The sequence below is a fragment of the Magallana gigas genome, chromosome 5 (genome assembly GCF_963853765.1).
Source record: "Magallana gigas chromosome 5, xbMagGiga1.1, whole genome shotgun sequence".
NCBI lineage: Eukaryota > Metazoa > Mollusca > Bivalvia > Ostreida > Ostreidae > Magallana > Magallana gigas.
The window spans coordinates 17355645-17374141 of NC_088857.1; the positions used below are offsets into that span (position 1 = coordinate 17355645).

The following is an 18497-nucleotide window of genomic DNA, read 5'->3' on the forward strand; positions in this document are numbered from 1 at the left end:
TTCCACGTATGTGTATCATGGACAACTTACATACTTTTTCTCTATCGTAGTTCATTGGCCAAACTTTTAAAAAGAAAACAACCACAAAACAACAACGAAAAAAAAAACAGCGTGAAGAGTTTGTAGTCTTATAATATACTTTTTGTTTAAAAGGCGATTAAAATCCTTGATCCCTTTCTTGTTGGTGGCAAACGCTTGACAAACTAAGACGGGTGGCAGTGATTGACAGTTGTCAACTGCACTTTAGGTGTGACTAATGACTGAAAACCCCTCTGTGATACGATAGAATTCCATTCTTTTCAAATAAAAATTGGAAGAGTGACTCGCGATTAACCCTACTTTGTGCCACCTTATATTCTGTCCCCGAGATAATGGCGAGCTGCTCTCTCTCAGTTTACGCCTCGTCACAGGGGTAATTGTCCCCAATCCGTGGTCTATACGTATCTTTTTTATACATTTAAAAGATGTTGACAGTTTAAAAGGGATATAAATGTCTGAGGCGCCAGTGATGAGAGAAACACCCCCCCCCCCTTAAAAAAAATCATTTTATAATTGACTATCATCGATTAATATATATTTTTTTCTTCTAAGATTCATTTTTTTTTAAAGAATTCTAAATGAGCTATTATTTTAGCTTCTATATTTCATTTACAATTTTACGTGTTAAAAATAAATTGTAATATATTAATAAAATAAATTAAAATACATAGTGGGCATAGTCATTTCTTGATTACAATCGCTCCAAAAATTAGATAAGTTTGATCTTTAGAGTTTTATTACGAAATATGAAAGTAACTTTTTTATATAACATTGTATAATGCACGCAAATATATTTTGAAAAATGGAACATCCTACCAAACACTATCTCAGACATGTTACGAGAAATCACTTGTATACCTTCCTTTGATGAAAAAATGATAAAATGTTTATCCCAATTATACTAAAGTAGCAAGAAGTTTACTTAGTAGTAATGTGGGGCATTGTATAAAAACTGTCTATCATTCCCTTGTGGTGAAATTTACCACATGGGCATGCAATTTACATCCACGGCACACCAGGCAAATTAAAAAGGCTGCATCGGTTACATCATTGCAGTTTGAAAAAAACATCAACTCTGCAGGTGTGGGACGAATGCCACATGGTTAGCCCGTGTTAGCCGTCTTCCAATCATTATCACTACTTTGGCGCCGCCCCTAATTTACGTCAATGACAATTAAAACAACATATATATGATTACGCCAAATAGTTGTTCGCCGGAAATACGAGGAACGTCACTTCCGATTATAGCATTTCAAGATATTTGCTAATTACTATACCATTTTCCTTGAAAATCTTTTCTATCCTAAAGATGGAATCAAAGCTATGCTTTGACTAAAAACTTTGTTCAGGGCAATTGCGCATCCCCTATCCACAGGTATGCTTTTGGTAAAGTATGCGCTATATAAGGAAAACTTTTTTTTTTTTTTTTTTTTTACAAAGATCTGCCAAGACACTATTAAACCTATATTAACTGCACATCACTTACTCCAAATCCCTCTATGGGTCTGTACCAGTAAAGTCGGTCAGTCTACTCATCAAAACATCGTCCTTAAAATTTTGCACGTTAAAATATTTTAAGCAATGTCACCTCTTTTTTGAAGTGAAGAAGGTGAAGAAAAGGTGCGCTAATGCCTGACAAAAGCTAATGTATAGTTTTTTTTTTAAAAGAATGTACACGACTCAAATTCTGTTAAGACTAGGAGATAAGTACATGAACATGTATTTCGAATGTTTTAAAATTGTATTAAGGTTTATTTTATCGAAGCAACAATGAATTTAGTAAGAGAGAGCGAAGCAAGATCTTACATCACTCAATGCCAGTACATTGTCTTACTGCTTAACTTCTATCGATAGAAATGCATGTATCAGTCGAAATAGTTCTAAGAACTTTACAGATATGGGTGACAATGAATTGCTTAATAAACTAGTAAGCTTAAATAAACAGACATGTTTTTATAGTTTTTTGATGATAAAACATTAGTATATGGTTGCCAATTGTTTAACACGAAATAATTATGAGAAGAAAGTTAAAGAATACTCGGAATTTTTCAAGTCATTGCGTGGAATCGCAATTTTGATAAAAAAGAGTGTAGATTTAGGAAGACTGCAAATGAAAATATGGATCAAGGAGCGGGGGAGGGGGGGGGGGTCGTGAAAAACGGGCGTTTTATCAATAATGATATTTGCTTTAACAGTGTTTTAGAGTAAACCTGTATATATTTATTTATGTGTAATCTAATTGTTGTTCATAGTACTTGAAGAGAGTGAGATATACTCTTACTATTAAAAGAGCGATAATTCAACATAAATCGTTGGCCGTATAACTGGCTTTACCACAGTACCAAAACCGTAAATACAGTAGGAGGGATTTTGGTGTGATTGTCGAAAAACCGTCCATCGACATCCTACCCGACTTTGGTTGTTGTTGTTTTTTCAGGTGTTCTTTGGGCAAAGTTTTTTTCTCAAGTTGATTCTTCGGTAGTTGACACTAATGACGAAACTTTTTTGAAAGGCGAATGCACGTGTGAATTGGTCGATGGTCAGACGTACATGAAACCATCGTTCGACAGTCTATCGGTTGTCGATCGACTAACTATATGTTGCTCGACAGCTCCTCCCGTTGCTTGGTTATTATAAAAGAAAAAGTAACTGCTCCTAGTCGAACGTTCTTTTACCACCAGCTGCAGGTCTGTAGCTCCTGGTCTGAAAAAATTCCAATTGACGACCTGGGAGGTACGGTGCCTTCCAGAGTAAAAAAAACTGCAATGTACGGCGCACAGAAGATATTTTTGGACTGATAAACCTTATTTTCACACACATCCTCTAAAAAACTATGGTACCTTAAAATTCTTCAGGTAATTTACTATTGATCAATATCGGCTGTTTACTTGCCTTAGCCTTTTCCCCCCAAAAATACTAACCGACCTCAAAACAATTTCTGGTCGTGCAATCATCAGGTGCCAGTTGATAGTTTTTTTGTCGAGGAAATGTTAAGCAGATAGTGCTCATATATGTGATCTAATTTTTTCAGTGTAATTTTGAATTTGATAAAATTGGTTCACGCGCAAGGAACAAATGGTCCTGAGAAACTCTTGAGAAATTTTAAACATTTCAGAATAAAACAAGTACAACTAATAGCACTATATAGAATACAAGGACGATCTCATTTGCCATTTTTTTCACACTTTCACAGGTTTAGCACCGCGCTCCAGTCCCGAGCAACTGCCATAAACTACTGTACCATTGAATTTGTAGGTTAATGTCTACCCATGCAAATAATCACCAATTATGGGGGGGGGGGGGTGTCAATCACCTTCTTTCCGAGTGGCATTTCGTGTTCTGAACCCACCCCCTTTTTCAAGCACAAAACCGAAAGTAAAAATTTTGTCCACAGTTTCGCATTTTCATTCCGTATCTTATGAAAAGTGTTACCAATACCAGAGTGTCATATATCAATGAAATGGACATGAGCTCCTCTATCCACAAAGTGATTTTAATAAATATTCTATCAACTCATACCAAACGAATAACCAGTCAAATCTGAGGTTCTTCCTTTATTATAACATTAATTTCAGTTGAAATGTGACGTGACAAAAAGCACTGTATCATCCGGTAATTATTGTTAAACTTTAAATCTGTCAGATAAAAACAATAAAAATTTCATCAAGCATAATTTCTGAAAGCACTAATGCTATAAATAGTTGCACAAAAGTTGACAATATCAAGCGTTAAGGAGGCTGGATGGCCAATCACTGTATACATGTAATTATTAACGTAAACGTGTTTTAATCTGCGAGTACTGCACGTTTACAATCAATGTTGATACCCACCCCTCTAATTCAAATGAAATTAGAGGTTTCTTTGGGTTGTTGTTGTTAAGATGGTGTCTAATCATTCTATTTTAAAATTTTATTTCTGCAAACCATCTTCATAAGGGTACACCACAAAGCCGACCGAGAAGGGACTGACATATTCAAAATTGTTCCTTTCGTGGAAAGCGAGTGACGGTTTGTTATCAAGATTAACGGCAGAATATAGGTAGTCTTCTTCCTTTAGTAATTTCTCCATCAGAAGCATGGTAACAGCACTTCCTAATTTAGCTCTCCTATATTCAGGAATAACATGTAACATGCCTATACAGCCGTAGTCCTGTTGTAGAATCCAGGCCACGGGATCTCTTTGCTCGTTTTCAATGCAGACACTTGGATTTTGTTTGATCATATCACTGACCCACTCCTTGCAATCGCTGAAGATTCCGGAATATGGCCATTCCTGGACGACAGTTTCAACGTGTTTCTGTTTTAGATTCGTCACCGTCAATCTATTAGGAATTGGGCTGTACCAAAAAAGGGTTACTTTTAATATACACTTTAGACACTTATGAATTTGATCATGTAAGAATAAACAATACATTTTGCATATACTGTACATGTATATTTTGTATGGTGGAGGAAAGTAGGACGTTTTTGAAATTGAGTAAATAAAAACCCGCCCTAATAACGACAAAACTTTACGTTAGCAAGACGCAAAAATCTTAAGCAATACAAACATTTGGCTGATGTTTTCCAGTTGCATGTTCATAATGACTCCGTCAGTACTGACGCGATATGCGCTACTACGATGGCTTATCAGCTGATCCAGAACCTCGGAACGTAAACCTACGCATAGTAAAAAATACATCTTTAACATATCTGTATTTACAAATTCTTCCACATTTTATAGAGGAATAGTATTTGGAAAAATATGATTGACTGACAATTATGTCCCGTTTATTATAAATGAACAATTTCTAAAATGTAAAACCCACATATCCATGAAAATCCGCCACACAAGTTTTATTCCTCTCAGGTTTGATACATCTTAGTTAAGGATGACGTTTACTCAGAATGAAAAAATATTCCACTGATGATAATGAAAAACCAACTATTGTGTGTTACAGACCTTACATAGTAGTGTTATTCTTCACTTTCAAAAAAGTAGGTCAATGACCTACTTTTTTGAGTTAATGGCCATTGAATATTTTTTGAAAATTTGAGAAAAATCCATAAAAATTTTAGACTATGATTGAGATTTTCTTAATTGTGAAAATAATACAAATTGCTTAACTCTTCAACAAATAAAATACAGTTTATGAATGGTAGTGACATTAAATTTTTATAGATATTCTAGTCCGAATTTCCTCTATCAGTTTTCAAATTACTACCCATTTTTGATTCAATATTACAAAAAACTGAATGATGATAATGCTAAAACATTATTAGTATTAAACTAAGTATATTGACTTTTCTCTGCTGGCATAAAGTTTATATGAGGTAAATGATCAAAATTTTTGAGATATGGTGTCTTTTATCATTTTTAAGCATTTTCAATATTTTTGTAGCGTGTGCCATGCGATTATATAAACGAAAAAGCAAGATAAAACCAACAAAAAATAGGCAAAATTATGATGACTAACAAATAAAATCTTAACTTTAAATATTATAGTACTGCCAAAAATATTTCAGTGGAAAACAAAATCTGAAAAATTTAGTCCGAATTTCCTCTGTTTTGCTAAAAGTCAAATTTTGTCAGAGCCTAATTCCATAATTTAGTAAAAATATCGATTGTTATGTCAATAATAATTCATTTCATAAATACTTTTGTATTTAAAACAAATGTTACTCATGAAATTGAACTTTTTAACACTCCGGATTTGAGAACTCAAACCCTGAGTAAACAACGTCCTTAAATATTGTGGATAACTTTATTTCCTTAGTAGGATGCATTGTAGAATACAACATTGTGGAATTTCAGACTTCTTTTGAGTTCATTTTTTTAATATACCATGGAACTATAAAGTTTAACGTTATATGTACTGACTTAGATTAAAAGTGCAAAATGACTAAACAAAATACCGGGTAGCTGCGAACAAGAGCTCAATAGTGATATTCCCGCTCTGATGTGAATATATAAAATAAGCAAAGTTGACAATTAACAGGAAGTTGAAAATAAATTTGTTAAAAAACGAATCCATTCATACGGCATGCCTAAACAAAGAATGTGATAAAATTTCAAGCACCTGCAGTTAATAGTGCTGCAATATCTTTGACGAAAATTTGTTTTCAAATTTTCGAAAATTTAAACTACAAATAAACAAAGCCGTCATCTAACATGAAATTAACGTCTGATTGGCACAAAGATGAATCTCAATATATGACAATACCTAAGCAAAGAGTTTCTTAACATTTTAAGCATCTGCGACTGCGATTAATACTAGAAGTTGCTGAGAAAAAATGCGACAGAAATTTACTGACAGACACACAGACAGACGGATACACAGGATAAAACAGTATTAGCCCTCCTCTTTGGAGCGGGAATATTATAAGATAAAGCGATACTATGATTTGCAATCATACTGAAAAGAAAATGTTATAAACATGCCTTACATATAAACCCCCTAACTGCCCTTTGCATCGAATCCCTAACTGTCATTTGCATCAAAGCCGTTCTGTCCTTTGCATCGCAGATAATTTTCAGCTTTTACAACAAACTTAAATGAAATCTATTTTCTTTTGACATACAACAGAAAAATGCTTACCAAATAAGAAGAGAGTGTTCGAAAGTAGTTTCGTTACATGTTGGAGCACGGCATCTAATACCAAAGTACTCTTTGTGTCTCTACAAAAACAGTACACCCTCTGTGAATCAGCAGTCTTATGCTACAATAAATAGGGTACAGGTCAGTAAGAAAACAATTATAGTTGATCATGTTAAAAGAGCTTAAATACATTTGTTATTCGACATTTATTATGAGCCGGTCATATGATATCGCTGTAGTTAAAGGAAAATACGGAAATATTTCCAGAAACTGATGTTATTGTGAGATTCTCTTATTACATATCTTCATTACTTTCTACATTATTTAATATTTATACATTTGTTTATCTATTTAAACCGCCTGGAATTTTGCACTACTGTTTACTATCTTCAAGCGAGAGAGTTCTATGGTATCGCGGTATCCGGATTGGCGTGATCTACGGTGGCCTAGTAGTGTCTTATTGTGGGGAAAATATAAAGTAGTTTAACTTGACTTAAAATTAATGGATTTTTATAATATTTTAATTAAAATAATGTTTTTAAAATGATAATTATAGATAAAAAAATACTAAACAGCTGCTGAAAGTGATAAACATGACTGAATTTTTATTCATTTTTTTTTCAATTATTTTCACAATGGGGACACTTAAAAGTGTCTCCCCGCCTAAACACTCGAACAGGAGTACAATACTGAAGGTGAGTCCAATGGTCACAGAAGTCACATTTGCTCCACTTCACAAAACAACACATGTACTGTTTTGAAGCTTCTTTGTCTGCCAGTCATGACAAAAACAGCATTTTTCTTCCTCTGCAATGCTGTCTCCATCGCTGGTTTCTGGCCACTCATCCTCTGACAGGAGCGGAATTGGTCCACCTTTTCTATTGATTCCCGACGTGCTTGGGCCTTCTTTTTCCATGATTTTTTTCCCAGTCTTTTTGCTGGTTTGCTGGATTCAGCGGCAGCACTAGATACTGGTACTTTTTTCTGTTGCTTTGCATCAATGGAGTTCAGGATGTTGATGTTAGTCTTTTTGGTTAAATTTCCAGACAGAAATGGAGGGAAAAATATCTTTTAAGGTCTCTGTATAACTGAAGTGATTGTTCTGCTGCCAAAAAATGTTAAATTGTTGGCATTTTCAGAGTCTTCTGGTTCTTCATTCTAACTGTGAGGCTCAGCAGAGGAGACAGTAGGGGCATGGCTTGAAGACAGGTGGGTAACATCATGCTGGTTGTAAATCAAAGATGATGCAATGTCAGAATCTGGAATCATGTCTTTGTTAATTGGATGTATCCCAGTCTTTCTAAAAGCTGATGTCAGATTTTCAGGTGACATGGCCCTCATCATATATGGTCTAGCAGTTAGTTAAGCTACCTGATATTTTGTTATGTGAATCCCAGGATTCTTCTGCATGTACAGCTGGCATTCTTTGTTGAACATTCCCTTCATTGGACCAAACACGCCGACACCCAGAGATTGGGTCAAATGACTAGTGTGCAGGGGTAAAAAAAGAGTATGATATTGTGCCTCTTCGCCCTATCCGTCAAGGGATTTATGCTCATCATACAGAACAAGGGTTGGCTGCTCAGAAGACCTGATGTGCTTGATGAAGAATTTTGTCAAGTAGATCGGGAACACCTGACTGTTGGACCATCCAGTTTCTGACATCCCTCCATCCGCTCCTGGTGTCGCATTTTTCATGAAATCTGGGTTCCAACGTTTTCTCTTGAACACATAATATTGTGGAACATAATTCCCTAGAGCGTTGCCAGCTGCAATGACAGCAATGACAGTGGTCAATGTAGATCTGTTGGATGTAACTGCTTGTGGTTTAGTGCTCCTGTCACAAATGACTTTTAAATGGGGAATGTTCAGTACTGAATCCTGTCTCATCAATGTTGTATATATTTTCAGGTTTGTCATGGAGATTGCTTTTAGTGAGGATGGTGTGGAGTTCTTTGTAGTACTTATCTAAATTTTCTCTGGATGCTGATTCTGCTCTGTTCATCGCCAGTGACTGTGGTTTAGAAACTTTAAGGTCCTGCCACCTGCCCAGAAATCCATAAAACCAACAATTCAAAGCAAGGACCCGGAATCTTTGCCCCTTGTACTCTTTCCAAGAGAGACTGCATAGTCCCTGGCCAGTGACTGAATTCTTACTCCCATGTATCGATGTGGTCCACTAATGCTTTCTCCTCATTTGCAGTAAAGATTGTTGAATAGCCAACATGTGCATCCAAAGGAATCTTCTACCTTGTCCTGTCTCTCAGGGTTGATTCAGGAACAGAGTAAATAATTGCTGCCTTGTACATCGACATCCCACCTTTACAAGCAGTATATGCCCTCTCCAGATTTGCCCGGTCATACTGTAGTCTTTTCTTTTTCACAATCTTAAATTAAAAAATTTGATATCAATGTAACATTATTTTGTAATTTTTTTTTAATTTTAAAAACGCACACACAACACAAACCCACAAAATATTCACGACAGAGAGAGATTTTTAAAAAAATGATAAGGAGTTTAATTGAATTCAATTTTTTTTTTAATTTGATCTTTAAATAAAATCTTTTAAAGATTTTTTGAATTTTAAAATTTTTATTGTTCTTAAACAATTTTTAAATTTCAACTTCAATTTTATGAATAATATTTTATTTTGTTGATTTAAAAAATTCAATATTTATAAAAATTGTCTTTATTGTATAAAAAAAAATACAATGCATTCTTATGATTTTTATACCAAACAACAACCAAAAAAAAAAATGCGCAAAAAACTCTTTTATTGCTAATTTTTAACACAAACTGCTTTCCATACTTTTTTAATTATGCAGCATTTCCTTATCTGGATTTAACATGATTTTTTAACAGCCTCGTTTTCAGTGTAAAAACCACACGACAATATGTGCCGGTTCAATATTCTAATTTTGAGATTTTTATTGGTGATGTTTAGCGTGCCTCTGTTTACTATGTCTAAAAATATCCAGACGTCACATGTCAATTTCTGCGCGTGCTACTACATAAATAGAAATACCACGATACCACAGATACCGCGATATAGTAGGAAGCAAGTATAATAATTAATTGAAGAAAAGTAAGCACCCACCTTTTGACAAGTGTTGTTACGTTGCATGAGTTGAATTACTAAATTTTAAATTTTTTGATGCAAATCACCGACAAACCTTGTCGTCTGATACTACTACAACACTGTAGTCTGACCATCTGTCGACCCACACCATTCTTTTTGTCAGGGACCCTTTCCTCAACTGTTTGACAAGATAGTGTGCCTTAAAAGAAATCATATACAATATATATCATTTTGTAAAGTTTGATTACCGGGTAGCAGTAAATACAATTTACAACATGGCATGTAAATTTTGTATTAACTGCCAACCGGTAAATTTTAAATTTACAACATGACAATTTCTTCACGAGGCCAAGACGAAACGCCTACTTGAATTCTGGAAGACTTAATATCCCCGAAAATTCTGGCAAATTGTTTTTCTTTTATTATTACTAAACACCATAATATAATTGAAGACAACGTTGTAAGAGAACTTTTATCATCTTAACCGTTACCAAAGTATAAAACAACTTTGAATTCTTAGAATTCTTGAAGCTCCAACGAAAAAGTTATAAAATTAAAGGGGAAAAAATAAACTTGCCAGAGGAAGCTCATACACAAAATAAAGCTAATGCTATTCAAACAAGTATATTTTTTCCAGACGATGCCCAGAGGCAGTTTAATATTTAGTTTTACCCCAAATTGTAATCATAATAGGGAAATTTAGTTTCACAATTTATGTTCTTTTCTTAAACTACTAACTAATTTCCATGATGGTTTTAAGGTGGTATGGGACACCTTCATACTGTGAGGAACTTCCAGTTGAAATGATCGATAAAATGAAACATTTTCTTTCACAAAATTTTTATCCAACAGCGTAGCCCAATAAATTCGAGCGTTTACTACGAATATTTGTCATTAGTTTAAATATCGTTGGGGCTTTTATAGTTTTCACCTTTCTAAAACAAAATTAAAACGTATTTTTGGCCGAATATTATAAAAAATTACACATTCTAAACCGGAGAAAGAATTTAATTATAAGGTACTTTTATCCACATTAATATGGATAGGTGTCCCACATACCGCCTTCATAGGTTTAGAGAACGTAACAGACAAAGACGGACGATCGAAAACGGAAAGTGACCAATGTAACAGAAAATGAAATAAATCTAATAGTCAAACCATCTTGATTCTAAATAATTGATTAACGTAAACCCAGTTTTACCGATGCTGAAAACGGCAGGTCATTTCTCAAAAACTTTTCCAGCGAACAGTAGTCTTCAGACAAAACTTGATGTGCCATAACAATCGATCGAACAAAAAAGAAACGGCTTTACTTGACCTGAAACTTAAAACAACACAATGTATTTTTTATCACTGTTTAAGCTTTAAATATGATATTTCTTTTGCTAATAATTTAGTTTGCAGTACTTTGAAGTTGAAAGTATAGACACGTATATGAATAAAATTGTATAAAAACATAATCGTAATTCAATTTGTTACCTTTTATATAAAACCATTGTAAGCAAACAAGAGTAAAAAAGTTTGTAAAGAGTTTATTATATCCCCCGCAAACGAAGTTGGAGGGGGGGGGGGTATAAAGGAATCACCTTGTCCGTCCGTCCGTCTGTCTGCGCAATATTCGTTTCCATTCCATATATATATTGGAAGTTTGTTTATGACCTGAAGGTGTGCCATGATCTGACCAAAGGTAATTTGGGCATGTTCAAAGTTATTGTTAAAGAGATGTTTAATTCCTGTCTGTGCCATATCTTGTATGAATGGAAATGATTAGAAGGTAAAATTTATCATAAAGCTTGCTTGTGTGAGGAAAAATTCAATCAAATTTAGATTCTCATCCCCGCCCGCCCCTCTGAAAAAAGACAAGTTTTTATTGATAGAAAATGGCCGGTTAAATAGATTGCATCCATCATTTTCTATAATAGAAATATACTTGACTTATGATTTTTTCGTGGCGGGGGTATCAATTGTGAGCTTGCTCCCAGTACCTCTAGATTGGTAAAGGTCCAGATTGTATGGAGGATCTTCGAGTATCTGTATATCATTGCTTGCATAACTCTAATTTACTTACAAAAACAAACAAATTAATATTCAAGTAAACACATTCCATAACAAATTGAGCTCATAAGTTCTATAATAATCTGTAATATAATCCTAAAACACACAAAAAAATTCATATTATACATTTCTACAGATTTATTTAAAAGTTAATATAATGTTGGCATAATTTTTAACGATGTTTAGTTACTGTTCCTGTATCGCCTTCCCTAAATAGATGAATATTAAGATTGTCCTTAATCCAATTAACAGGTTTGTTCACTACTTTGAAAAATGATTATACATCCTGATCAGATTAAAGGTCAATGTAGTTTATCGTAAGTACATTGTAAAAGGGGAAGTACTATAGTAACTGCACTTGTTTCTATGGTTGTGCCAGCTTGGACCAAAATGTATAATACAGTTTGAACGAATATATACTTTTTACTGACTGTGAGATTATGCCTATTTGGTACATTTCGATTTATTCCAATGTTTGCCAACCCCCCCCCCCCCCCCCCAAAAAAAAAACAACTTGTGAAACTATACTTGTTCAAGATATTATCAAACAAAAATTAGCTACTCAATATATAACTCTTAATAAATCTCTAATACAAATTGTATGTAAACTGTATAATTTTTTAGAAATGTCTAAAAATATGAAAATTTGTAATTTTTTTCTTCGAAAGTTGTGTGAAGAATAAATGAAAATTTTTCGTTTTTTTCTGTAAAAAAACCCATGAGACTTTTTCATTTATAACGACTATCATTAGATTTTCTTAATTTATAACCTGATACAAGGTGTCCCAGGATATCTGACTTAATAAGCAATACGGAGAAAAAAAGGGGACCGGTTTGTGAAAGGGAGTGTTTTGGTTTAGTCTGGACACTAAGCGTATCATTGTCATGCAATTTATTTTTGGGCCACATCGCTCACATGAGCAACAATGGCTTTAAATGGGCGTTCAAAGGATATTGTGCCATATGGCCCCTCGGTTGAATTATCCGAATTTTACATATACATAATTTTTTGCGTACACTTACATGTAATCTTTGACACAAGTACCTTTATGGAATACCTTCTTTTTTTTTTTACCGAAAATATAAAATCCTATGCAAGATATGTATCTAAATTTTTGGTAGGGGTACACTGTTAACTTCTAATTTCCATAATTCTAGCCCCCCCCCCCCTTTAAAAAGCGATCAAAAAATATAAGATACATTTTCTTCCTCAAGTACTTACTGGTTATTGTATTTTATTGAAAAAAAATTTGTATGTGTGAAAGAAGAAAATTTTACCTTAATACACTAAATTACTTAAATTACAAACTTTCAAAAATTTGATTGGTTTTCTGCATAATAAAAGACTGTTGTTTACCTGGCGTGAACTCGTGTGACGTTTTAAAACCTTACTTGGTCGATGAATACACTCAAAAGTTGTTGTCATGTGATCTATATGTTAAAGAGCTATTTCAATATAAGCACCTTAACAAAACACATGGCATTAATCAAACATTACGCATAGATCATACCTAATGAATTGTATTTTATTATGTTAATGCATCATGTTTTGCTTATATTGCGCAGGTAAACAGTCAACTGTCTGATTTACCGAAGTATATGCTTGATTTGATACGTAAACATTACAAATACAGACGATACTTCTCTGAATTATTAATGAACATGAAACGAAAAACAAAACAAGCTAAACCGCCGTCAAAAGTGAAATGTCAACGCATTGGAATATTAAAATCTCAACTTACTTCACAAAATCGGCACCAATATATCTTGAATGTTTCAGATTCCCTTTGCATGCGAAGTGTTGCTCAACAAACAAAATCATTGTTAGTATGACCTGTTCCAAACATGAAATACCGAACCCGAAGTTATAAACCGACTAAAATAAACCCCCTTCAGTATTATTTTCATAATAATGTAACTCAAATTTGGAACAAAAGTAGCCCTTAGGTTTTGCAATTTTTAAGGATAAATTTATGCTTAATTACGTTGAGCACAGGGGCATCGTATCCGCTCTACACTCTATGACATATATATAATAATACACAAGGGAAGGACACGATTTGTAAACAATGTCAGAAAACAACTTACTTCACAAAAGTTACGCAAATCCTCGCACACAATGTTGCAAATGTTGTCAAAAAACACGTTCACACTCAAATATTCATAATAAACTCGGTAAAAAGCGTTTTTATCCCATTAAAACTGCTGTCTGCTGCAGAAACCCAATCTCTTCGCCCAAGAAAAGATAACTCTGTACTTTCTCTCTCTATATGTTCAGTAATGATAGTAGAAATTTCGGCGGTAAACTGTAAAATGTAGATCGCTATCATCAGCACCGCTCCGATCGACATAGATTGTCGTTATAAAATTCTTTATAATTTTTTGGGGGTTTCAAATTATTGTAGGGATGAGCGCAGTCTCTGTATCTTAATATGTGCATAAAACTAATTAAAGTATGTTTGTTTCCTATTATAAATTAATCGGTGAGAAAAAATCTCTCTTTCTCTCTCTCTCTCTCTCTCTCTCTCTCTCTCTCTCTCTCTCTCTCTCTCTCTCTCTCTCTCTCAGTTTATCCGGTTATTAAACAAAATAAAGATAATGAACCAAACATGCATGATTTAATTTGATAATCGGTTTAAGGTTTGTATTTTTTTTTTCAATTTTCATTATTTCTAACTCTAGATCTGCTAGATACATGTTAAAGATGAACAGACTCTCAACTGCCTTTGTTATATCGGGCAGGATATTACTGCTTTGTTTGTCTAGACATAGTTTTGTTCGTTTGTGTATATCTAATTAGAGTCTATTGTTTGTCAAACTTAAGAAAACCCCTGGAACTAACACAGAATATACAAGATATACACAACAGGTGTGTCGTGTGCCCAGGTGCACGTTAGGGTTTCTAAAGGCGTTGAATCTTAGTATGTACGAGTATACGATAAGTCTAGTGAATAAAAGTTAATTTACATTTGTAATTCATTTTCAAAGTATTATTTCCTAGCTCTGGGTTTCAAAAATGTTACGTCTACAAATTAACGATACATGTATGTAAGAGTAAAATCTTGACGCTAATTAATTAATGTACCGGTGATCATAAATAGGGGTTGATTATTTAAATATATGTATAAGGGTAAATATGTCAAATATACCCGGCCTGGCACATCATACAATTGTATGTACAAGTCATTTGCAATTGCCACATGCAGTAAATATGTCACCGGTAATTGGAAATTTTGTTTGTTATAGAATTGATAGTTTAAAAATCATGTAAATACAATTGCATGTAAATATCTAAACATATTGGAACGGCGCTGCGATCATGAAAACCGGGAAATTGCGGGAAATTGAACAAATACCCTAATAGTATCAATGCATTTTATAAAAGAAATGATTTCATTTTCTTTCTTACATTTTTATAGCTATTAATTAGATGAACGTATATCTACTCGGTTTAAATATTAACTAAGAAAGCCTACTATAGTGAACCTAACGGTTTCCATTTAGGTATAATATATTTTTGTTCACTGAAGACCAAGTTCCGTATTTCATTCTAAATACATGCATGCATGTAATTTATAAATTAGATATAATTGATTGTTACAAACTGAATGGTTTGTCAAAATCTTTTCAAGTAAACACATTCAATACAGTGATTCAATATCCACTGATATATAGGATATAAAAACACACATATATATGTAAGTTGCCGTGGCGCAGAGGAAGTGTGGTGATGATAGTAAACTAAGGGTCCCAGGTTCAATTCTCACCGTGGTCGTTTTTTTGTGTTTTTTTTTCATTTTTCTTTCTATAACAAAAACCGTTTTAATACCTTTCCTTTCATAAAGTTAATACATTTTGTTAGAAATTAAGCACAATATTGAAATAAATTTTTTTTAATGGCTTAAAGGTGGCTTAAAGAAGTTTGGACATTAAGGACCTATAAGTTGTCCTTAAAGGTGGCTTAAAGATAGTCTTTAAGCTGCCTTTAAGCCATCTTTACGCTTTCTTTAAGCCACCTTTAAGCAACACATATAGCTTAAAGGTGGCTTAAAGATCGTCTTTAAGCTACCTTTAAACACCTTTAAGCTATCTTTAAGGAGGACTTAAAGATGGTCATTCATCCTGTGATACTTTTCTATGGCAGTCTTTGTCTGGACGTCCGTTAATATATATCGTAGATTCAAACATATTTTGTGTAAAATATACACATAAAACATCCACACCTTAGTGCAACTATACAAATTCGCAGTAATATATTGCTCTAAGAAGTAAGCAGTTTAAATTTCGGTGTATTCTTACCATAATGAAATGAGAAGTCCAGTTACAGATGAATAATGGTTCTTTGTTCTATTCAAATGTCCAGTTTATATCACACTGCTAAATTAAAAGCCCTGTGATAAACAGGGGGTACAATGGAGTCAATGCCAAGTACAGACTCGGTCTAAAATCACTTCAAAACTTGAGTTTAATTATTTAAGGCATCAAAGGTTTAGTTACATTGCATGACACTTGCATTGTTTCTGACAGACTACATGATATCCCGCGCTAGCACATGAATATAAAAAAAATGTTACACATTGCAGGTTTTTATTTTGTGAAATCGGAGCCAGATATCATAACAGTATTTCAGCGAAGGTTCACGTCAAAACATTTTACATTTTATGCAATTTCATACATCACTTGTCATTTTACAGAGACAGTACAGGTGAACACACATGTGAGTTTAACTTCAGATTTAATCTACACTATCTAAGGATGCTTACAAGCCAATTTGAGCGTTCCTGGCTTAATGGTTTAAATTTTTTTTTTTTAAAGATTTTCTCTATATATTCCTCTATAAAAATTCATACCCCATTTGTGGCCCCACCCTACCCCCGGGGACCATGATTTGAACAAACTTGAATATACATATCTGAGGATGCTTCCAGTCAAATTTGAGCTTTTTTTTTTTGAGAAAAAGATTTTTTAAGATTTTCTCTATATATTCCTATGTAAAAATCCATCCCGCCATTGTGGCCCTGCCATACCCCCAGGGACCATGATTTGAACAGACTTGAATCTTTTCTATCTGAGGATGCTTCCACTGATATTTGAACTTTCATGGCCTAATATTTTTGAGAAAAAGATTTTTACAGATATTCTCTATATATTCCTATGTAAAACTTGATTCCCCCACTGTGGCCCTGCGATACCCCCGGGGACCATGATTTGAACAAACTTGAATCTTTTCTATCTGAGGATGCTTCCACTGATATTTGAGGTTTCCTGGCCTAATAGTTTTGAGAAAAAGAATTTTAAAGATATTCTCTACATATTCCTATGTAAAACTTGATTCCCCCATTGTGGCCCCGCCATACCCCCGGGGACCATGATTTGACCAAACTTGAATCTTTTCTATCTGAGGATGCTTCCATTTTAATTTGAGCTTTTCTGGTCAAATAGCTTTTGAGAAGAAATTTTTTTAAAGATTTTCTTTATATATTCCTAGGTAAAACTTGATCCCCCTATTGTGGCCCCACCCTACCCCCAGGGACTATGATTTGAATAAACTTGAATCTTTTCTATCTGAGGATGCTTCCACTGATATTTGAACTTTCATGGCCTAATAGTTTTGAGAAAAAGATTTTTACAGATATTCTCTATATATTTCTATGTAAAACTTGATTCCCCCATTGTGGCCCCGCCATACCCCCGGGGACCATGATTTGAACAAACTTAAATCTTTTGTATATGAGGATGCTTCCACTGATATTTGAGCTTTCCTGGCCTAATAGTTTTGAGAAAAAGATTTTTAAAGATATTCTCTATATATTCCTATGTAAAACTTGATTCCCCCAGTGTGGCCCCGCCATACCCCCGGGGACCATGATTTGAACAAACTTGAATCTTTTCTATCTGAGGATGCTTCCATTTTAATTTGAGCTTTTCTGGTCAAATAGCTTTTGAGAAGAAGATTTTTTAAAGATTTTCTCTATATATTCCTAAGTAAAACTTGTTCCCCCTATTGTGGCCCCACCCAACCCCCGGGGACCATGATTTGAACAAACTTGAATCTTTTCTATCTGAGGATGCTTCCAGTTTAATTTTAGCTTTTCTGGTCAAATAGCTTTTGAGAAGAAGATTTTTTAAAGATTGTCTCTATATATTCCTAAGTAAAACTTGATCCCCCTATTGTGGCCCCACCCTACCCCCAGGGACTATGATTTGAACAAACTTGAATCTGCACTACCTCAGGATGCTTTCATTTTAATATAAGCCTATATGGCCAAATTGTTTTTGAGAAGAAGATTTTTAAAGATTTTCTCTATATATTCCTAGGTAAAACTTGATCCCCCTATTGTGGCCCCACCCTACCCCCAGGGACTATGATTTGAACAAACTTGAATCTACACTACCTGAGGATGCTTTCATTTTAATTTGAGCTTTTCTGGCCAAATAGTTTTTAAGAAGAAGATTTTTAAAGATTTTCTCTATATATTCTTATGTAAAACTTGATTCCCCTATTGTGGCCCCACCCTACCCACGGGGACCATGATTTGAACAGACTTGAATCTGCACTACCTGAGGATGCCTCAACACAAGTTTAAGCTTTTCTGGCCAAATAGTTTTTGAGACGAAGATTTTTAAAGATTTTCTCTATGTATTCCTATGTAAAACTTGATCCCCCTACTGTGGCCCCACCCTACCCCCAGGGACTATGATTTGAACAAACTTGAATCTACACAACCTGAGGATGCTTTCATTTT

The 18497-nt window shown here is 34.1% G+C and overlaps 1 protein-coding gene across 10 annotated transcripts; it reads right to left on the reverse strand.

Annotated features, from left to right (window-relative positions):
* Positions 1 to 3580: 3580 nt before the first annotated feature.
* LOC105349011 (glycine N-acyltransferase-like protein 3) lies at positions 3581 to 16294 on the reverse strand. 10 transcript variants are annotated; one of them, XR_004602428.2, is made up of 6 exons: positions 16051 to 16294; positions 10898 to 11020; positions 9791 to 9895; positions 6617 to 9003; positions 4589 to 4697; positions 3581 to 4375 (listed from the first exon to the last, which is right to left on the reverse strand). XR_004602428.2 is itself a non-coding variant. In XM_066084558.1 (6 exons), exons 2-6 carry the CDS (start codon positions 10973 to 10975, stop codon positions 3949 to 3951), a joined length of 840 nt encoding a protein of 279 aa, XP_065940630.1. In that variant the 5' UTR covers positions 10976 to 11014; positions 16051 to 16284; the 3' UTR covers positions 3581 to 3948. The 10 variants fall into 10 exon arrangements, 9 of the variants coding, with proteins under 9 accessions (XP_065940630.1, XP_034330233.2, XP_065940634.1 ...); XM_066084558.1 differs by having other exon boundaries at positions 6617 to 6737; positions 10898 to 11014; positions 16051 to 16284; XM_034474342.2 differs by having other exon boundaries at positions 6617 to 6737; positions 16051 to 16284.
* Between the last annotated feature and the right edge of the window lie 2203 nt (positions 16295 to 18497).

What these genes read in the sequence shown, in the direction of transcription:
- LOC105349011 (XM_066084558.1), bottom strand. Translation starts at nt 10,975, where the DNA reads ATGGCACATCAAGTTTTGTCTGAAGACTACTGTTCGCTGGAAAAGTTT. An exon ending in GAACACTCTCTTCTTATTTG is followed by an intron (nt 4,698 to 6,616) that starts GTAAGCATTTTT and finishes TACTATGCGTAG; the next exon opens with GTTTACGTTCCGAGGTTCTG. An exon ending in CTGGAAAACATCAGCCAAAT is followed by an intron (nt 4,376 to 4,588) that starts GTTTGTATTGCT and finishes TTTTTGGTACAG; the next exon opens with CCCAATTCCTAATAGATTGA.